The 21,277-nt window shown below is 55.0% G+C and overlaps 6 protein-coding genes across 6 annotated transcripts; 2 read left to right on the top strand and 4 right to left on the bottom strand.

Moving 5' to 3' along the window:
- Positions 1-356: 356 nt before the first annotated feature.
- On the bottom strand, positions 357-3,815 carry E0L32_008237 (uncharacterized protein; the record flags this gene model as incomplete). The annotated part of the gene is made up of 2 exons (XM_031143069.1): positions 357-3,665; positions 3,756-3,815. The coding sequence occupies 2 exons, from the start codon at positions 3,813-3,815 to the stop codon at positions 357-359; spliced, it is 3,369 nt and encodes a 1,122-aa protein (XP_030992559.1).
- Positions 3,816-6,584: 2,769 nt separating this feature from the next.
- Positions 6,585-8,162, top strand: E0L32_008236 (uncharacterized protein; the record flags this gene model as incomplete). Its single annotated transcript, XM_031143068.1, has 6 exons — positions 6,585-6,913; positions 6,966-6,996; positions 7,067-7,210; positions 7,278-7,281; positions 7,337-7,462; positions 7,519-8,162. The coding sequence occupies 6 exons, from the start codon at positions 6,585-6,587 to the stop codon at positions 8,160-8,162; spliced, it is 1,278 nt and encodes a 425-aa protein (XP_030992558.1).
- Positions 8,163-9,895: 1,733 nt separating this feature from the next.
- On the top strand, positions 9,896-11,235 carry E0L32_008235 (uncharacterized protein; the record flags this gene model as incomplete). The annotated part of the gene is made up of 2 exons (XM_031143067.1): positions 9,896-10,891; positions 10,954-11,235. 2 exons carry the CDS (start codon positions 9,896-9,898, stop codon positions 11,233-11,235), a joined length of 1,278 nt encoding a protein of 425 aa, XP_030992557.1.
- A 681-nt stretch (positions 11,236-11,916) lies between these two features.
- Positions 11,917-14,535, bottom strand: E0L32_008234 (uncharacterized protein; the record flags this gene model as incomplete). Its single annotated transcript, XM_031143066.1, has 2 exons — positions 11,917-12,155; positions 12,285-14,535. 2 exons carry the CDS (start codon positions 14,533-14,535, stop codon positions 11,917-11,919), a joined length of 2,490 nt encoding a protein of 829 aa, XP_030992556.1.
- A 614-nt stretch (positions 14,536-15,149) lies between these two features.
- Positions 15,150-15,971, bottom strand: E0L32_008233 (uncharacterized protein; the record flags this gene model as incomplete). The annotated part of the gene is made up of 1 exon (XM_031143065.1): positions 15,150-15,971. The coding sequence occupies one exon, from the start codon at positions 15,969-15,971 to the stop codon at positions 15,150-15,152; it is 822 nt and encodes a 273-aa protein (XP_030992555.1).
- Positions 15,972-16,755: 784 nt separating this feature from the next.
- On the bottom strand, positions 16,756-18,711 carry E0L32_008232 (uncharacterized protein; the record flags this gene model as incomplete). Its single annotated transcript, XM_031143064.1, has 3 exons — positions 16,756-17,259; positions 17,359-18,426; positions 18,595-18,711. The coding sequence occupies 3 exons, from the start codon at positions 18,709-18,711 to the stop codon at positions 16,756-16,758; spliced, it is 1,689 nt and encodes a 562-aa protein (XP_030992554.1).
- Between the last annotated feature and the right edge of the window lie 2,566 nt (positions 18,712-21,277).

The following is a 21,277-nucleotide window of genomic DNA, read 5'->3' as shown; positions in this document are numbered from 1 at the left end:
ATCTCGGTTGTGCCGAGCAAAGGCCCGGAGTGCCCCGTCCCACCGGCACATCATGGAATTGCCGTGCATTAGCGCCGGATTAAGCCTCTTAAAACCCTGTCTAGCTTCGGGTTCTAGAACACTGGTCTTGGTCTGGACTTCAAGCGGTCACCCGCGTCTTTGGAACGCAAGGAAGGACACACACGGGGCTCGTGACAGATACCTAGGTGAAGTAATGAGGTAATGCGTGTTCTCGACGACACGCGCTATTATCTGGTATAGCTAAGATAGTATTTCATCTGGTCAACAACGTCGTTGGTCACGCTAACTAACAAGGCCTGACAAATGCAAACTTGTCAGATTCGCATTCACCGCATTCACCTGACTAGATTGGTTGCTGGCTCGAAATCTGCAAAGCCAGCTCCCTCCAGGTGTGGTTGGGCCGGGAGCTGTGCCTCTCCGCGTCTGTAGAGAGCGAGCCAAACGGCATCCGCGTTGACAACCTCGAGAGCCTCGCGGGCCGCGTCGTTCCGGGCCAGTGTATCGGCCAACAAGTCCAAAATCTCGTCAAATATCTCGTCGTCTAGACGGACAAAGGACACTATCGCGGTCAAGAGTTGGACTGCGGCTTCCCAGATCTGAGCCGCCTGGGCGAATCTGCCCAGGCCAGTTGTCGAGCCGGCCGCGAGGGACGAGGCAGGTGACGTGCTGGAGAGCTGGACGCCCAAGTCGCCACTATCCGACCGCGTTGGGATCAGGATATCGCCGGCATTAGATTCCAAAAGCCCCACGGCGGCCCCCGCAAGGCGGCCTCGCTCGGTGGGCGGGTTCCTTCCGCCTGCAACCCCGCGTCCCTTGCCGTGCTGTGCCGCATCGCGTTTAGACTTCTTGCACCACTTCCCCAGACGGTCCCACCACTCCGTCTTGATGCGGCTCGCCAGGAAGTCCCCCGCGGCTTCGCAAAGAGCTGCTAATGCCCCGCAAGCTGCGATCGCGACGTAAGATTCGCTATCGTAAAGCCTCGAGACGAGGACGGGCCACACGCTGTTGATCAAGGGCAGGAAAGCGTTCTCATCGGGCGCCAAGGCTGGGGCAACTGTCTTGAGGAGGTCCAGAAGCGATTTGCGGAGCGTCGGTGTGGGGGAGGTCAGGTAATGTTGAGTAAGCATGACTATACGCGACAGAATCTGGTATGTCGGTGTCTTGGGCACTTCTGCCTTGTCGACTTCCTTGCCGGAAGACTGCTCGCCTTGCTCTTGCTCTGGATTCTCCATCTGGTCGAGCATCGTCTCTGCCTCAGATTTCCATGGCTGTTGAGAATGACCCCGGACGATCTCCTCAACATCCACCTCATCTCGCTGCTTTCGCCTCTTCTCTGTACGGCCAGCGAGCATGTCGACGATGTCTTCTGTCCGTGTGGCCTCCAAGGCTCTCTTCCTATGGCTCACGACTCTGTCCTTGCTTTCAAGCAACAGGACATCAGACTTCGCGCCTTGTTCGACCACTTCTCCAAGCACTGCGAATAGGCTAGAGACAAAGGCGGGATAGCCATGGTAATTGTCCAAGGCCGCAAATATGGCAGCTATGACATCGTCAAGATAAGGAATCAAGCTGGGTCCAGTGAGCCGTATCATCATCGTCAAGACTTTTGTAGAGGCGGGTGAGATATCCAGTGTGTTCAATCTTAGAGAGATGGAATTCACCATGTAGTCGGCGTTGTCGATAATCATTGCCGAGACATTATCGTATCCGCAGGATGCGGCGATGATGTTGAGTGTTGTTATCGCATGCCGACGAAGCTGAGGCGTAGGCGACCCCAACAATGTAGACACCGGATATAGAACGTCTATGAGCTCTGGCCGGAAAGATGCCCCCATACGGGACGATGCAAAGGCAGTGATCTCCAGAGCTACAGCCTCAAGACGCCAGTCCACATCAACAGTATCAGAGTGTGCCGACAGTGTTGATACTGAGAAAGTGTACAGCTCGTTGAAGACGAGTTCTTGATTGTCAGAAGCGTTGGTGAGCATGGATAGATCCAGGAAGGAGTCCACGTCGGAGGTCTTTGAATAAGATGACTTGAGCAGCTGGAATGCTAGCCAGTAAGCAGATATCTGCTCTATGCCCTCTGCATATTGCACGTAGGCCAGCATTTCGCTCGCTAGCATCGCTTGCTGGGCCGGTGTACCAATACTCGCAATGAAAGTAGCTAGCTCTTGGCGGGTGCTCGATTGCACATCTTGAGCCATGATTACTGGCAAGAATTCCGGTTCCTCCGAATGTGACTTGACGAGACTCCTATTGCCGGAAAAGCTGTCATCAAAGTCGACATCTCCAACAACCTTTGACTCCTTGGAATTGCGAACGAGTGTAACCACGCTGTCTCTGAGAGTGGTCGCCAGGCTACCCTCAATCATCGATGAGTCGAGGTGAAGATCTCGAATCAGTTTGTTGCCTTTCATCAGGTTCTGTATCGCTTGTTTCTTGACATCTTCGTCGCTGGACTGAAGAGACCGCGGTAAACTTGTGATCCAGTCGTATACGGTTGTCTTGACCACCTCGCCTAATTCTGGGTAGATTGTTGCGAGATCTTCCAGATTTGTTATACGTGCAAGTTCCTCGAGATTTGCCTTTGGGTCAATCGAAGCCAGGCCATGGGTCGACTTGCTTGTGTCTATGAAGGTCTCGCCGCCAGCGATGATGGCGCTTTCCACGAGGATCGATGTGCAATTTGCTAGTGAAGAGTGACATTCATCAAGAAGTGTCACTGTGAATACCTCAACAGCACGTCGAACCTCGAAAGAGCCGTGTTTTCGAAGCTTGAGAACTGTGGACAGGGCCAACTTCACCTGCGCGGCGGTCGCTTCCAGCCAGGCTGGTGTCAACATCTTCTCGGGCTTTGTGTCTTTGACATTGTCCTTTGCCTTTTTCTGTATATCTCTGGTGGCCATATCGCCCATAACATTGACCAAGATAGTTTTGAGCACTTGCAAAGTGCGGATGAGCACTCTTCTCTGGGTCTTGAGCGACTCTGGCGGTGAAAGCACTGTAGCCAGTGAAGACACCGTGCCCGGAAAAAAGGATGCGAGCGCTTCGAGGTCTTTGACGCTGGTAAATAATGCCTGGATTGTATCCAAAGCTTCTAGTCGGATATCTGTAGTCTCTCCATCATTGATACCGTCGAGAATGACAGTTATGGTATGGCCCATTGCAGGTACTAGATTGATATCGGTTAAGGGGGATGAGGTAGGCGACACTGAGCCAGCAGCCCTCATCAACGCAGTGAGGGCTCGAAATCCCTCCAGAGCTGTTTCTTCAGGAGAATCCCGGCTTCTTGGTTGGCCAGGAACTCCTCCAACGAGGAAGGTCAGTAGGATGAGAAGTTGCTGGGACAGCTCCTTGGATATCGATGATTTCCACCCATACTGGATGAGTACACGCACAACCTTGACCGCATTCTCGACAAGGCGGGCCGGGCATTGCTCTTTCTTGCGAAAAATGAAGGAAAGCGGGAAAAAGACGTATTCTGCGAGCTTGCTGTCGAGCACTGACGCATCATAAGCTGTCTGTGTGGTCAGGATGCCATACAGCTGGTCTGTGAGTCGAATGAGCTCTTGCTTGGTGGCCGAACTTATGGTCTCTTGACGCATAACTGCCTTGCTAATCTCAACACAGACCGGCTTGAGCTGTGAATAAAAAGGCGTTAGTAGTTGAAGCTCAGATGGGACAGATAGACTCCGACAGCTGGTGAGCATCGACACACAGGCTCCTCGTACCTTTGCGAAAAACTCGTTGCGGCGTGTGACCGAGTTGCGATATGCTGAGGAAGGCTCCATTTTGGTCTTTGAAAGAGTGACCTAACATATTTGGAGACTATCAGACATGCGATGGTGAGGCCTGTATTCAGGTTTTGGGAATGAGGTGGATAGACATGGAGAAGTGAGCCAATCTCGAATTCCAGATGACACTAGGTACCTATCTGTTGAAGCTGGTAGGCGGGATGCACTAATTGCGGGTGCTGCCACAGTTGAGTGGTTTCCTGAGTGACCCACCTGGAGGCCAGCTCTCCCGGCTATGCTGGCATCCGCTGAGAGCCCTGGAGGATTAACCTGACACCTCACCTCCAGGTATGGATGTTACGCTTTGGAGTCAAGAACCCTGATGATCTCCTCCACTTGAAGCTTCTTCCTTAATGCTAATATAGAAAACTGTTCATCTGGAACACTATTCTCTTTTCCAGACTTTGCCAACTAAAGCTCAAGAATACCGCCTCCAGATCACCAATTCGAGAGCCAAGCTGGACAGTTGGTCTTCTCAGTCAGGATGGCGCCATATCCAGTACTCGTACACCCTTTCTCCTCTCCCACCCAAAACGCATGCGCGTACGAACTGGGGGATACATCATCTCGCAATGCCTTGATATTTATCGGCGGTCTCGGGGACGGCCCGCACACGGTACCGTATGTTCGGACCGTGGCCGAGAAGCTCGGAGCCACTGATGGACTAAGCTATTCCGTCTTCGAGTTCCGACTCTCGAGCTCCTTCACAGCCTTTGGTTACCACCGCCTGAAAGACGATGTGGCCGACATTTCCGCTCTTGTGAAATACTTGAGGGGCCTTGGCAAGCAAAAGATTGTCTTGATGGGGCATTCTACTGGTTGCCAGGTGAAGCGCAATCCTCCTAGTTCCCCGTCACACGGAACTGATGATGTGATAGGACTGCATGGAATATACGGATAATGCCAAATACAACAACGAGCGTGTGGAAGGCTTCATTCTTCAGGGCCCCGTTGCCGACCAGGAGGCGATAGCTGGCATCATGAGCGAGAACGCGTTGCACGAGAGCCTGTCTGTTGCTTCCGAAATGATCAAAGCTGGTCGTGAAGATGATATCATGCCACGCGATAAGCTGCCAAATGATTTCAACTCTCCAATGACTGCGTATCGGTGGTATTCTCTGGCTGCTCCGGGGTGAGTTTCATACATCCTCATATCACTTTTATGCCTACCGTCTTTCATGATCTAATGCTCTCGTCAGTGGTGATGATGACTACTTCTCGGCAGATCTTGACGATGCAAAGCTCGCTTCTTTCTGGGGCCGTTTCCAGAGCCCAGTGCTCATTGTCCCTTCTGCAGAGGACGAGCATGTCCCAAAGAGCAGGGACATGACTCAGGCTATCCACCACTGGAGCAGTCTATGTGCTCCCGGCATAGCCAGCGACTTGTCAGCACTCATACCTGGCGCCAGCCATAACGTGAAGCAACCCGAGCCCCAGATTTGGCTCGCGGACCGCGTTGCTCGGTTTTTGCAGAGCCTCGAGACGAGCTGATAATCCCGTCCCGTGTGGTCATAGCTTTGTGGGATGGCAGATTGGGTGGAATGTGGCAGGTCATATCGCTGAGTCGCCGATGCCCGGGCCCGAGTCAGCTGCCTGCCAGGTGCAGGAAAGCAAAAGTCCGGCTTGGACAGCCCCGGGCTCTAGCTCTGATCGGCGACTTGCCAACCAGGAACCCGATCCCACTGGGAGCGTCGGCGATGTACCACATCACAATTAGTAACGATTCAAGCTCTCAGCACCTGTGTCATGTAGCCCCTCCTGCTTCATATTTAAACGCAAGTCGTCCACAGTTGGCCCGCATCAGGAGATCACCAAACGACACTTCAGTTCTGAGCATCCGCGAATAACACCATACAATCCCTACCAAAAGAAGCATTTTGAAACATCACCAACCCTTACAATCGACTGTCAATAAACAGAGCCAAGATGTGCATGTCAGCGACCTGTTCGACTTGCTGTAAGTTGAATGTTACCCTTGACCAGAAGGAAATTGGATGGCTGATAGTGAATGCAAATAGCGAAGAAGACGTGGCGCGGCTGCGGCAACCACATCCCACAGGCACTCTCTGGTGTGAGTGAGGATCAGTGGTGCACTTGCGAACCCAAGGTCAACGTCAATGGCAAGGAGTACCCTCCCGCGGCCAAGATGTCTGTTCCCGGCGCTGCCTGGCTCGGTAGCATGTTCGGCGGAAAGAAGGGCGAGGGAAAGACGGACCTCTAAGTGCCCGGCGCCGTTTATTGTACAAATCTGCTTATTGACAAGTGACGTTGTTTGTGTGGTGTGCGGGGTTTGTTTAACTCAACAAATGAGACGATTGACCCGAGTTGGGAGATTACGGTGGAAGTGTATGAGAACTCCTCCGATGATCGCCGTGATGAAGATAGCGAGTTTGTGATATTCACTGTAGATGAATCGAATGGGATACTTGACGATGATGCTTGACCTCGAGGGTGACATGTACCTTAACCGAATCGGGACAATATTTGGAGAGACCCATTGATTCTCCCACTGAATTGCTAAAGGGCCAAACCAGAGTGGCTCTACTGAAGGTTGGCAGCACCATGTTTCTCCACATCAAGACCGCAAACGTGCTGCAGTAACACGCCTTATCTACAGCCCCTCTGTTGCAGCTATGTATAAGAACCATTGACTGATCAATTCGACTTGCTTCCCATACTTTGTTCTTTGCATTCTACTTGGGCTGAACCCTCCATCTGAGCACCCGGGTTACCAAGCTGTATCTTTCACGGGTCGCGGACGTCACAATGCTATTATTCACGCCGTGGTTTTGGCTCAGTGCTGGTGGCTTCCTTGCGGTGGCTTATATCGTCAAATGTCTAAGCTCGCCTCTGAGAAAACTGCCAGGCCCAGCCTACTCAATCTTCACATCAGTCGTCTTGAAATGGCATGAGTTCCATACCAACAGGACAAGATACATCCATCGACTGCACCAGAAGTATGGACCCGTAGTGCGGATCGGGCCCAACGAGGCGGCCTTTGCGTCGCAGACTGCAGTCAAGGAGATCTATTGCTCGGGTGGAAGCGGGTATGACAAGACTGAGTTCTACGACCTATTCAAGGTCTATGGTCGAAGGTAGGGCGCGCTTTTTCTCGTATTGCCATGTCCCGCATGCTAAGTAGACCAGGACTATGTTCACGACGTTGAATAAAGAAGATGTAAGAATGAACCCCCGCTGTCATTGGGCGATATGTCTAGAATCCTGCGGCTGACTGTTGGCTCGTACAGCATGCAAGGAGGAGACGCATCCTTGCAGATCGTTATGCAAACAGCAATGTAATGCGCCAGCCATCACTCAACGGTATCGTACACCGATCCAAAAATGTCCTGAAGAGGTGCACCGAGTCTGTCGGTGGGAGTCTTGATCTCTATGTAAGCTCGGGATCCAGTACCATATTTTTGGGATGTAGTGACGGACAGGGCTAATTCATAAGTTCAGATCGGTCGGTTCATTCGATCATCCCGTATGACAGCATGTCTCACTAACCTCCGTCTAAGCTCTCCACGCATATGCGTTTGACTGTGTCACCCATCATCTGTTCCACCCCTACGGTGTCGATTCTCTACAGAGCGAGAAGGATGAGGAGATCATGCGCGAGGTGGCGTTCGACGACAGCCTGCAGAGTATGTACCCGCCATGATTTCTTCTGGCCCCTGTCTGTGTGCTGACCTGGTCAAAGACCGTCTCGTCGAGTTCTACAATCCCCTGCTACACAAAGTCATTGGCAAAGTGCTGTACCTTTTTGCCAAGCCTCGTGAGACGCCTCTGGCTGACGACTTCGTCCTAAGTGCAAGCGGTGGAGAATCGCCAGCTGTCTTCACGCTACTGAGCCGCATGCGCGAGAAGCAGCACGACATGGAGCAACTAGACATTGCGGCCGAGAGCCTGGACCACATGGCCGCTGGGATCGACACGACCGGCGACGCGCTGTGCTTCCTCATGTGGGAGCTGTCGCAGCCTTCGTCTCTGCACCTGCAGCGGCGGTTGCAGCAAGAACTGACACAAGATCCAGACACGCAATTTGACAAATTGCCCTTCCTCGAGGCGGTTGTGCAGGAAGGGCTGCGATGCTTTCCGGCCATCCCAATGTCTCTGCCTCGCTACGTCCCTCGAGGCGGCAGGACGATCGATGGCTATTTCGTGCCGGAGAAAACTGTCGTCAGCTGCCAGGCGTACTCCGTGCACCGGATCGACGAGAGAGTATTCCCCGAGCCCGACAAGTTCGACCCGGACCGCTGGTTGGAAGAGGAAGGGGACGCAGAGAGGAAAAGGTTGTCTTTTGCATTTGCCAATGGTGGCAGAGGATGCATCGGGAAACAGTAAGCAGACCACCAAATTATGTTCATGGGGGCTCAATCGTATATGTGCTGACACAAGCTGTCCATTGCTTTTCAGTCTCGCCATGGCAGAGATGAAAATATTACTGCAGGATATCTATTCCCGGTTTACAACCTATCCCGACGAATCGATGACGGCGGAGTCGATGGAAATGTCAGACCAGCTGATATCATCCAGGCCCTTGGGCCAACGATGCTTATTGAGGTTTGTGCCACTGGGCGTAGATGTGGGCGCTGATATGGGCGCGGACAAGGCATGAATGGCTCGAGGCCTTTGGGTCACTCGCAGGCTCTCCCACAACAGCCAGGACGGGAAAATGAACAAATTCGTACCAAATACCTAAGACATGATGTTCAGCCAGCCGTTGCACGCCCTAGACACGTCAAACGGGCATGTCCACGTGGCAGCAGAATTCTTGAACAAAGGGTTGTCTCTCGAGGGCTGCGTGCATGCAGAATTCAAAGGCTTAGGCGGTGACGTCCAGGTTGGGTACATGTAGCCTGCAGCACAGGAAGTCTTGTGCCTTCTCAGCAATGCGAGCGAGTTTCTCGATGTGATCCGTGGCTACCAAACATTGCTCGATCCCCCTCCGCCTCCAGCTCATACTCCACTGAAGAGTCACGTGGAGACTTGACCCAGCTCTGGCCAAGCCCCGCCAGGCTCTGGGCACGCTCTTAACTCCGACCCTTTCTTTGTTCGCCCCGTCAAATGTCCGGTTCCGTTCCCCTCAGCCAGTCACCCAGCACTTGCACTGCCCTGCCTTGCCTAGGTAGTTACTCCGTAGAAGTTAGAACACCAGACCACCAAGCACCAAGCACCAACCGCCACCGCCCGGCGCTCGCTGACTACTCCCCAGGCTCATTACTCCAACCGCCTTTTCCACCAAACTAAAACCCAAAATTCTTTCTTCCCACGGCTCCATCCAATCTCCAACACACAAACAACCCAAAAAAAATACTAGATCGTCACTGACATCTATTCCACCTGTCGGAGTTCGATCCTGCTTTACCCAAAGCGTCCCGCTCTGCATACCTCTTCGACTGAACAGCCACGTCTGCCGAGTGTTATTTGACTCTCTGGCCTCCACGTCAAACTTTGTCTCGCACGTCGACCCCTCCACAAAGCGCGCCCCTCCAGGCATTCATATTCCCTTAAAAGGCCTCGCAAGCTCACTCGAACCCCGTCGCCTATCGCCATCGCATCGTAGCACTTCTCCATCTTCTGACAACTCGTGTCTCTCTTGGAATTCTTCGGAACACACCAAAACACTCCCATATCTCGAGATACTGAGCAACACGTTGTTTATGTATCAGCACGATCAAATCGCCGTCTTCAGACACCTTCCCCCCATCGAGCTGCATCCCTTTCGCATACCGCGAAAACCTTGTAGCCCCAACCCTAGATCGGACGGCTGAGATTCTTGGAGCATTTCGTCTCTCGCGTTAATGCATACTCTCCAGAACCGTACACAGGTCAACCCTATGTCCACGCAAAGTCCGCCGCTGCAACACTGATGCCCCTTGGCTCCCATCGGCCCTGCTTCTCGCACCCATCCCTCGTCAGTCCTCAGAGTCCATGATATTCTTGGACTTCTCGTCATCTACCTCACTTCGACACTCGAGTCCTTCTTCGCACCCCGTGTCCTAAAGCCGCAAACAGAACAAAACTGCCCCCTGCTTCATTCTTCGTATCCAGCCTACCCAGCACATACCGCAATCATGGCTCAGGTCAACGTTCGCCGCGATGTCTCCGACCCCTTCTATCGGTACAAGATGGAGAGGCTCCAGACCAAGATCGAAGGCAAGGGTAACGGTATCAAGACCGTTGTTGTCAACCTGAGCAGCGTTGCCCAGTCCCTTGCCCGCCCTGGTGCCTACCTCATCAAGTATTTCGGCTTCGAGCTTGGTGCCCAGACCAACATTGATCCTGCCGACGACCGCTGGATCATCAACGGTGCACACGACTCGGCCAAGCTTCAGGACTATCTTGATGGCTTCATCAACAAGTTCGTTCTCTGCAAGAAGTGCAAGAACCCTGAGACCGATGTCCAGATCAAGGACGGTCGCATCCTGCTCGACTGCAAGGCTTGCGGTCAGCGCACTGATGTCGATCTTCGTCTGAAGCTGAGCGGTTTCATCCTCAAGAACGTCCCCAAGAAGGGCAAAAAGGACAAGGCTGAGCGCAAGGCCGCTCGCAAGGCTAAGCAGAATGGCAATGCCGGCAAAGAAAACGGCAACAGCGGCGACGAGCAATCCTCAAACGGCTCCGGCAAGGAGAACGGCAGCAAGGAGGCCGACGCCGCTAGTGACGATGACGCTGTCATTCGCAAGACCAAGGCCGAGCAGCAGTTTGCCAATGACGGTGACGACAACGAGGACGTCGAGTGGGCCGTCGACATGAGCGCCGAGGCGGTTAAGGCCCGTCAGCAGTCTCTGCCTGGCGAGTTCAAGCAGAAGCTTGCCATCAACGGCGATGAGGACGACGAGGAAGGCGAAGGCGGTGGAAACACCGTTTACGACCAACTTGGCGAATGGATTACGGAGCAAGCTGAGGAGAAGGGCAGCATTGACAAGGTGGACGACATCAGCATCTACGTCAAGGCAAAGGAGCTCGGCATCGAGAGCAAGCACCGCACCGTTCTTGTGCTGGTCCAGACCCTGTTCAACGAGAACATTGTTGCGCAGATTCCCAAGCGCCAGGCCATGTTGAGCCAGGTGAGTACATCTTGCACTTTGAAGAGCCTGTGGAACGCCAGTTTGCTAACATAGATGTGTAGATTGTTACTTCTGAGCGTCACGAAAAGGCTCTGCTGGGCGGTACCGAGCGTCTCATCGGCAGCCTCGGCAAGGACCATCCCGAGATGTTCGACAAGGTGGTCAAGGTCCTCCAACTTTACTACCTGCACGATCTGATCTCTGAGGACGTCGTGACCAAGTGGGGCACCCGGGCCAGCAAGAAGTACGTCGATCTGGCAACCTCGAAGAAGGTCCGCAAGGCTGCCGAGCCCTTCCTCACTTTCCTCGCGGAGGCCGACTCCGAGGACGAGGATGACGAGTAGATGCTAGCTATCAAATATGCATTAGCCTTCGCATTCGTTGTTCTCTACCCTTAATGGGCCGTCAATAGGTCAGAGTCTGGCCAGCCACTCCTTTTTTCTACACCGTCGCGTCGTTTTCACTTTCAGTGCTTTCGGGTGTTTTGGTACTTGACCGATATGTGTACTCTTGTCTCAACAGTGGCTTGTTTCCTTCAATACCTGTACTGGGCAACCATGTCTTAGGCCTAAACAAAAATTCTTATCCCTTTGCAAGCAAGTCGGCTGATAGGCAGATTACTTGAATTGATTCGCCGCTCTATCTAGACTACTCGATCGCACACAGAACCATTCGTAGTGACGTTCCCAACGTGCAACCATCCTCGCCCCCGTGCTATGATGCAAGAGGTCCATCCGACCCTCCAAAAAGTGCTCTCTACGGAGCTGCCCTAAAGCGAATATGGACATCCTGGGTCGATGAAGCAGGGAAGGCTGGGTAAGCCACTGGCCTGATGCCGTCCAGGCATGGTCTTTGTCCAGGAGCAGCCATGGGCCCATGGAGCCTGCTGTCCACACGTATCCCTCTAGAGAGATATTGGCATCACTGATCTTTGCTCCATAGACTGCCTGCCGCAACTCGCCAGCCACGGCGCACCGAATCCCCCCGGGACTCTTGTCTGGCCCTGGCATGTCATAACCCTTTTCTTACCACTGGGTATCTCCCTTGTCGCTTGGCGAGGGCGCGGGCTGCGCAGCCGAGAGGTCCGTCCAGTCCGGATACGCACTCGTCGCTTCGCGCGCCCAGTCCGGGTTGACTGTGACCTTTCCTTCTCCCGTGACGTTGCCGCCGTCGAAGCCGCCGCCGCTCTGGTCGCCGCCGCCGCCGCCGCCGCTTCGGCCGGCCGGGGCTGGCGAGAACGCGCCTGGCATGCCGGTCGGGGATACTGGAAAACGCACAAAAAAGAGGATTGTTTAGTAAACACGCGAGAGCCGGTGCAGCCGAGTAGCGGCACGAACGAACGAGGGCAAGGAAAGGAGAGGAAAGGGAAAGGAAAGGACAGGGGAAGACGTACCAGGATTGTTGCGGTGGCTGTGGCTACCATGGCTGTTGTTGCCGTCCCAGCCGCCTCCGCCGCCGCCCCATTGATCGGCTGATTTGTTGGACTTGTTGGACTTGTTGCTATTGTTGTTCTTGCCAGAGCCTCCTCCTCCTCCCCACTGGTTGGCGTCGTCGTTGTTGTTGTCGGCAGCTGGCCAACCGCCTCCTCCTCCGTCCCAGCTGTTGTTGTCGTTGTTGGATCCTCCCCCCCATTGATCGTTCTGCTTGCTGCCGGCCTTGCTGCCGGAGGGCTTGTCGAACTCGTTGCGGCCCCCCCAGCCCTGGGCGTCGTCGTCCTTGGCCGTGTCGAAGACCTTGGTCGCGCTGTTGTTGCTGCCTTCTGCCCACGACCTCGGGTCGTCGGGAGGGGGGAATCCGGCCCAGGAGGGTTGCTGCTCGCCAGTGCGGTGCTTCGGGGCCTTGGACTTGTTGGAGTGGTGGTGGTGGTGGCCCGACTGCTTGCCGTTGTTCTTGTTGTTGTGGTTGTTGTTGGGGGACGACTTGGCCTCGTTCCGGCCGGAGCCGGCGGGGCCCACGTTGGTGTCCCAGCCCTTGTCCCGGGTGGACGCGGGCTTGGTCGCGGACATGATGGCCGGGGTCGGCGGGGGCTGCAGGTCCGGCATCGGCGGCATCGGCGGCATCGGCGGCGCGGGGTACGGCGGCTGGCCTGGCGGGTAGGCTCCCCACGGCGGAGGCGGAGGATAGGGGTAGCCTGGCCACATGGGCCCCATGGGCATCCCGGGCGGCATCATCGGCGCCGTCGCAGCAGGAGCAGCAGCAGCAGCAGCAGCAGCAGCAGCAGCAGCAGCAGCAGGAGCGGGCTCCGGTGGTGGAGCGACCGGCGGATCCGCTTGCTGCGCAGCATCTTGCGCCGGCGCGGCGGGGGCGTGGTGGTGGTGCTCAGGGCCGGCCACGAAGCCGTGGAAATAGGCGTTGTGGAGCGGGTGCGGCGTTCCCGCGGGCAGGGGCTTGCCGCTGAACGCTCGGCGCGGGTACAGGCTGCCGTAGGGGTTGCCGTAGGCCGGGCCGTGGTACATGCGCACGACGCCGTGCTCGTTGTCGAGGAAGGCGTTGGGCCGCGGGTCGTCGGGCGTCTCGACGGCGTGCTCGACGTGCATGACCTGCGGGCGCGAGGGCATGAGGAGGTGGGGGGCGCGAAGGTCGGTCTTCGGTCCCGGGGCTGGGACGTCTGCCGAGGAAGCTTTCTTGGACTTCTTGGAAGAAGAGGATGAGATGGTGGAAGAAGCGGAGGAGATGCTCTTGGACTCCTTTGGGGGCGATTTTGCCGACTTGTCCCCTTTCTTCTTCTTGGCCGATTCTTCAGCGGCCTTTTTCTTCTTGGCAGCCTCCTCCTGCTTCTTCTTCTCTTTCTCCTGCTTCTCTCGCGCCAGCTTCTTCCTCTGTTTCTTGCTCAAGGGGGGCGTCGGCTCGGACGCAGAAGACTCAACGTCTGTCTCGGTCTGTGTGCCGTCTGATGTCTCCTCAGGCTCTCTCTCAGTCTCAGGCTTGCCCTTCTTGTTCTTCTTTTGATTCGCTTTGGCCTTTGCCTTGGGCTTCTCTTTCTCTTCCGACTCGTCATCGGTAGTAGATGTATCGCTGTCAGTGGTCTCACTCGAATCCGTCTCCGCAATCAGCACAACCTTAGCCTTCTTCGCCTTGCGCCGAGCGGCGATGCACTCCTCGCAAGCGCATGTTGGATGAGGCTTCTTGCTCCCCGCTTGCTTGGGACACTTCTTCTTCTTCTTCTCGCTCTTCTCATGCCGTTTACCCTTCTGCTTTTGCTTCTTCTTAATCATCATCACAGGGACATACTCGCTCGTGTCCGATGCGTCATCCTCGTCCTCGCTCTCCAGGTCGCTCTCGATGAGGGTCAAAGCCCGCGTCGGCTTCTTGAGGGCGGACTTGAGCGGTGGCGGCGTGCCGATGAAGCGCACCTTCTTGACCACTTCCGGTGCCGACTCGGCCTCCGACTCCTCCGCCTTCTCCTCGCTCGCGCTGGCGGGCTCCTCGGGTTTCGGAGCAGGTGCGTCCTTCTTGCCGGTGCGCGGGTACGTCAGGGCGACCGTATCAGTCTCGCCCTCGTCGTCGGTCGTAATCTCCATGTGCACGACTTTGCGTTTCGGAGTCGCTGCCGGCTCCGCCGCCGGCGCTGGCTCAGACTTCTCCTTGGCCGGGCGGGGGACATTCTGTCCGATGATCCACTCGATGAGTGAGTGGGGAGGCATGATGGTTCGTTTGCGACGAGAAGCGGCAGAGGCCTGTGGCTGCGATGAGATGCGTGTCAAAGGACAACGCCTCGGATACCTGCCGCATCAGCAAATGATGCCAAACGCAGGAACCGGACGGGACGAGAAGAGAGTTTTGTAGAATCCGTATGCTGGATAAAAATGGATGCAACGAATGCAACTCGAGTGATCAAAGATGAAGGAGATAGAGGGTAGGTGCAACTCAAGTTACTAGTCAAGAGTTGCGACGCGTTAAAGGTCGATTGTAGACACGCAGTCACGAGGGGGAAGAGACAGCACCGCCAATTTTCTAGACGAGATGAATAGTTTGCCCGACAATTTGCCGTCCTTGTTGCAAGCCAGCAATCCAGTGCCCTTGCTATTGAATATAACTGTGTCAAGCAAGTAGTGTTGTCAAGCCTTCCTTGCCAACAGGCAGTCCAGCAGTAGCGAGTTGGCACCCTCGCTTGAGGCATATAGGTAACTTGGAATTCACCGCCCACTGAAGATAAATCATGTAGGTATCAAACTGCCCCCCGCCCAAGATCGTACAGCACCACCTCCCCGATATGAATGTGCCGCTCGCCGACGCCCACAGGACCAGAAAACCACATTCACAGCTTGGCCTTGGCCTCGTCCTCCTGCCTCTTCCACCGCTTGTTGACCCCCAGGTTCTGCCAGTACGTCCACGCCCCGACCGCGAGCCCGAGCGGCGGGCACAGCAGCATCGCCCAGCTCCACCACGACGGGCTGCGCGCCCGCACCTGCTCCATGACCCTGGCCAGCTCGACCGCCAGCTCCTCGCGGCTCGCGTCGTTCCACACGACGTACCCCTTGCCCGCGCCGCGGGCCTCGCACCGCCGCGCCTTGTCCCGCACGTCGCCCTGGCTGCGCACCCTGTTCTCCGCGTCCCCGGCGCTGAGGTGCGGGTCGCGCTCGCGCAGCCGCCGCATCTGCACCGCCGGGTCGCGCACGGCGACCACGACGACGGCGCCGCAGATGGTGTCGATGGCGCTCTCGAACAGCAGGGGCACGTCGAGCACGACGGCCCAGTGGCCCCGCAGGTAGCAGAGCGCCAGCTGGCGGTACATCTCGCGCCGCACGGCCGGGTGCACGATGCCGTTGAGCACGGCGCGGTTCTTGCGCGCCTCCTCGGCGTCGCCAAAGACGCGCCGGCCCAGCGCCGGGCGGTCCAAGGGCCGGCCCTTGCCGTCGGTCCCGCGCTCGGGCATCTGGGCGTCACCGCCGGCGGGGACGAGGATGCCTTCGCCAAAGTGCTTCACGATGGCATTGTAGCCTGAGGTGCCGGGTTCGACGACCTTACGGGCCAGCAGATCGGCGTCGATGATGGGTAGCGAATAGGGAGGCGCGGACAGCAGGCTCGAAACGGTCGACTTTCCCGTCGCGATGGACCCTGTCAGCCCTATAAGGAGCATGGTAAGTGCTGCGATATGATATGATGTGAGAAGCCGAGGTTATTAGTGGGTTGTTTGGTTTTGGAGACACAGCAGCATGAAGTGATTCTGGGCGCAGAACTGAGTTGACTTTCTTTGCTGGCCTGATAAGCTGAGACAACCTCCTTTAGTAAAGAAACAGAATGACAAAGGAAGATCGATCCAAGATCATGCCATTCAGCATGGGGTGTCGTTGATGATATGCGGGGAGGAGGCAGTGACACCATCGATAAGATAAGGTGCCCGTTTCTTGGCAGGGACTGGGGGAGTTCCCGTGCCGTCTACCGAGGTCTACACATCCTTGTCTTTACATCCCTGCACAGCTACGAAGATGACTTGCATGAAACAGACAGGGCTCAGTTGATGCTCCCTTATTTCCCGGCCAGGTACGACGTCGACTGAGATTGTATCGAATTGATATGATGCCTAAGACCAAGCACCTTTGGTTGTGCTTGAATCACTACACTATTCACTAAGCACCAATTACACGGAATTGTAGTCGCAAGTCAGACCTATCATTCCTGCAAATATCCATGCCTCGCATAGCAAAAGCTCCCAGTGACCGTCGAGACTCAATACCCCAAAGCATGGCCGTATCGCAAAGGCTCCAAATTTGGGGGTGGACGGGGAAAATCAGCCACGTATTAGACTGTTCGAGCTATATGCTGATTAGCAGGTCGAAAACGGCATGTGACACTGAGCCCATCTACCATACCTCTGTGTCCGATTTGTCTCTTGGCTCTCCTTGCTGACAGCCACTCGCTGCTTAATTTGGCAGACGAACAGCATAGAACGCTCCATTCTCGGTGAGATACCAGCGGCAGTCGCCTAGGTTGTCGATGGTGAGACGGCTTCGCTGGGTCCAGTTCCCGTCCAGCTCCCGGCACCAATACCACCGATGTGGATCATCGTCGGCAGGTTTGAAATCCTGCGGCTGGTTGAGGCCGTGGGACTCTGCAAACGCCTGCTGGTGGAGAGCGGTCTCGGCCGGCGTTCGGCCAACGCCGAGGGCTGGCTCGGGGTGAATGCCAAAGTTTCCCGGAAAGCCGGCCTGAGGCGGGCCGCCCATTCCCAGAGCAGGCAGCTGGGCGGCCATTGGCGGACCGGCTGCCATTGGCGGACCGGCTGCCATTGGCGGACCAGGGGCCGGTTGCTGGCCTCCTAGATAGAATTGCTGCGGCATCATGCCCGTCTGAGGGCCGACCAGAATAGGGGCTGTTGCGCCGGCGATAGTCGCACCCTGGACGGGAAACGCGATTCCTTGGGCAGGCTTCAAGGCATTGTTAGTTCAGACATCAAATTCGAAAACAGAGGGAAAGAAAAATAGGAGAGATGTCGTTCTTGAAGGACGAGCAAGGACGAGGAATACTTCATCCATTCCACACTTGTAAAATGGCGAGTCGTCCACCACTATCAAGCAAGCAATCATCAGGGGCGCAGACACAACTGTGTTGCTACTTGCATAGTAGAGACTCTGCGTCCAGACTGAAATCGGATACGTCATTGCTTGTAAAGGTGAAGGGAGGAAGAAAGAAGGAGCAGATAGGGGTGCGGATGCTTGAAGAGACGAGGCACTGACTCCTGGAAATGCGGGATACATGAATCCTGGCGGGTCGCTCCGGGGGTGGTAAGTGTGCACATATGGCCCGTTGCTGGTGTCAGGGACGGGCGGTTGAAAGTTCACGCCCTGCACATGCGGTCCTGGGTGGCCCTCCATTCCGCCAGGAGAGCTTGCGAGAGGTCCGGGAGGGCCCGACGGAGGGCCGAGGAAATTTTGAGGCGGGAACTGATACGGAAATGGTTGCCCAACACCAAACGGAGCAGCAAACATCTGAGGGAGCAGCTGTGGCCCCGCAGGCTGGTCGAAGAGATGATGGCGTCCAGCAGTAGGATTCGGGGGGGCTCCCACAGGAGGGGCAGCAGCTTGATCGGAATTCGCAGGTGTACCAGAACGGATAGGGACCGGCTCAGCAACGCCAGATGCAGAAGGATTGCCCGGGTTCGATGCAGCGTTTGAAGGACCAGCACCGCCGGCTTGTGCCTCTATCGATATGTTGTTTGGCAGCGGATGGGGCCTGTGCTCTTCAGGTGGCTGAGCTGCAGAAGAAATGGAATCTCTGCGGGGACGGCTGGAAGAAGGTCGTCTGGGCTCAATATCTTCTTCATCCGCGACGAACGCGACGTGGCGGGGTCTTGATCGCGCTCGAGGAGGAAAGGTTGGAGACGACATATCGAGGCTTCCCAACCGGTGAGATGAAGCGACGGGCGTTGTTTGAGATCTGTCAAGGGTGCTGATTGATGATGTGATGAGGAAGCCACACTGACTTGCTCTTGCCGCCCAGATGAGAAGGAAAGAGGGTTGTGATGCTTGGGAAGATGACCGGAGCGGGAAGGCAGGGAATTGTTGACAGACTTTAAGGAAAATTGGCTTGCCCCTCTGCAGGTGATGGCAGTTTGTTGCGTTGAGTAATACGTGAAGGAATTCTGAGGGCCAGGTGATTTGTCTGATTTCAGGGGGAGAAAACCAAACAAGTGCTAGCTAGAGGGGGAAACGCCCTGCTGCCAAATAATGGAAAGAAGAGTCAGAAAGAAGAAATCAACTTACGACTTGAAGAAGAATCCATCTTGTTCCGTTCCAGACGTATTGGTACGCCAGGGTTGCCGGCTGCTCAGGCTCGTCCTCGAGCCAGACATCCGAGAACGGAAAGCAGGGGAGGCACATCGTACAGGAGATTAGCAGAATGAAGCTGTGGGTAAATAGACTTGAAGTGCCCAGGAGTTTCAAAAGACTGAAGGCGCCAATATCTCGGAAGAAAGGTTTCTCTTGAAATGATTGTGGAGGCAGCACCCATAGGTGGGAGGAAGATGTGAGGTTGGCTAAGTGAGGGAAGGTCCTCTATCACGAGTTCAGATACATCTTATTGCAAAGTGAGAAACAAGAAACGTCAATCACTGCACACAACGCTACCAACGATATAGACTAGGTACTTTTGCCGAATTCAGACGCTGTGGCATAGCATCTTACAGTATTGTGAGAAAGCTAACCTGATTGCTCCCCCAATTCTCCCTGACGATCATGCTCATCTTTCCTCTCACAAGGGTCGCCACCAGTGGTATTGCATCTCGTCCAGCTGCGACCAGTCAAAGCTGCATTCGAAGAAGTCACCGTGGCCACCTCGTTCATCGCCCAGATCGAAAGGCTCGCTTGCAACGATGGGTTGCAGGCCGGCCTCTGCTGGCGCCTCCGCCCTCGTCGCCTTGGACACGCCATCAGTCGCATTGCCCGCATGGGCTTGGAACTCGCTCAGCCTTGCGCTCGTCTTTTTCATGCAAGAGATTGCTGCTTTGACGTTTGTCACGGTTTGCTGCCAACGCTGCCAACGAGCAAAATCAAGAGGTCAGCTCAGGCTTTCAATGTTCCGTCACTGGGTTGGGGGTCTGCATCGGGTCATGGCTTACCCTGAAGAAAAGGGGCACCTGTATATCATCTGACTCCATCGCCAAGCGCCTGGCTTCGCCTACAAGCGCAGCGTAGTCCTTGCCATCTTCAATGGGCTTGCCGTCAAGCATCTGGGGCGCAGCCCAGGGGAGAACGAACTGATAAAGCCATGTTGCATTGTCAGCATCGCTGCGACCGAAGGCCTGGTTCAGATCATCCCGGAGGTCATTTGCATCGTCAGCAATCTTGGGGGTAGCAGCATTCGTGCTGATAGCGGCGAGCTCTTGATGTAGGCAATTGCGCATGTCAGATGCATGCTGTGCAAATGTTGAGACCTGACACTGGTTGAGTTTGGCCTTCAGGCTCGCGAGGGTCTCGCCAGGACGAATGGTGGATTCCTCTCTGCTGAAACTCATTTGGGATTCCATGGTCGTGTACACTTGGATCTGAAAATCCCTCGGCTCGAACCATCCGTCTGTATCAAGTCTCGTGAGACGATGTCTGACAACCATGAGCGCCTATATTATGACGTGTTAGCTCCACTCCAGTACCTGTCTTTATATTCACGTATTTCCCATAGCATTGAGTATGGTACTGACCTTTTTAGCCAAGGTGACATTGTTGAGATCACCATCCCTCAAGACATTCCAGAAGTTTCCCTGGCAGATCAACTCGTCCAGGATCTGGTGAACTGCCAATAGGAAACCCTTATTCTCAGCCTGGTCGTTATTCTTGAGAACTTCTTGGACAATACTGGACAGCTCTTTCCTGTGCGAGAAGAGGGAAGAAACTATTGTCGCGGTACCCCGAGGGGCAAGAGGGAGCGAAGTGTTGAGGTTCGCCCGACCGGAGAGCCGACCGGTAGTTGGTTTGTTGGCTGGCTTCTCATTCTGGGGAAGGTCGAATGAGAGCCGTAGATACTCGTGGCGCGGGCCCATGACGATAATGTCATCAAGCTGCACGGTCGAGGGAACGGGCACACTCGTCTCCCAGTCTGCCAACAAAGCCATTGCCTTCTCTGGCGAAAGAGTGACAGCCGAGCACAGCACTTTCTTCTGCAGGTAGGAGAGAGAACTGTCCACAAAGTCCTTCGGTGAGATCATCTTGCGGGCTAGTCCGTGTGGCTCTAGAGAGATGTCTATTTCAAAGAATGCATTGGCACCAGATGGCCAAGGGAAAACTGATATAATGGGGATGGTGAAAAGATGTCGAGAAGACCGTGTAAAAAAGAAAGGTAAGCTTTGACTCAAAATGTAGAAGAGTCTCCCTGGTTGTTCTTTTGGTGAAGTAGCAAAGTACCCAGATAGACATAAACTACCTAACCTTAGGTATGTACGTTCACTCAAGTGAATCTGAGGACGTAGTGAGATGGAGGTATTGGGAGAGGTAGAAGTCGCGTTGACCACTTTGGTGTGGTCGCGTTCAGGGGCATGACAGACACATAATTGTGGGAAGAGAGCAAGAAAACAAAGAGATCCTCACAAATATGGAAAAAAAATTAGGAGCTCATGCCTGAGGGAAAAAAAACCGACATCTTTTGTATGATTGCGGCCAAACGCCATTCTCGCGACCGTCGTGCCTACCCAAGCACTCAATGCTAAAAGTCTATTGTACACTGACCCAAGAGGAGAGATCATTCCTGCTATGCGCTCTGCCCCGTCCCACCTGGCCGGATAGTAAACCACTACCTTACACGTTCGAATGTCGTAGATGCGTAGCTTCGCGAAAGCACGCAAGTTGTTAGGATTAAATATCATGAAAATGCCGTCGATACCGGCGAATATGGGCGAGTGGGGTGCAAGCAGACCGAGCTGCTGCTCCAGGTTGATGATTATTACATGCGAGGAGA

This window comes from Thyridium curvatum (genome assembly GCF_004353045.1).
Source record: "Thyridium curvatum strain D216 chromosome Unknown NODE_53_length_294859_cov_82.703090, whole genome shotgun sequence".
In the NCBI taxonomy this organism is placed as follows: Eukaryota; Fungi; Ascomycota; class Sordariomycetes; order Thyridiales; family Thyridiaceae; genus Thyridium; species Thyridium curvatum.
This window is presented reverse-complemented; position numbering and strand designations above follow the sequence as displayed.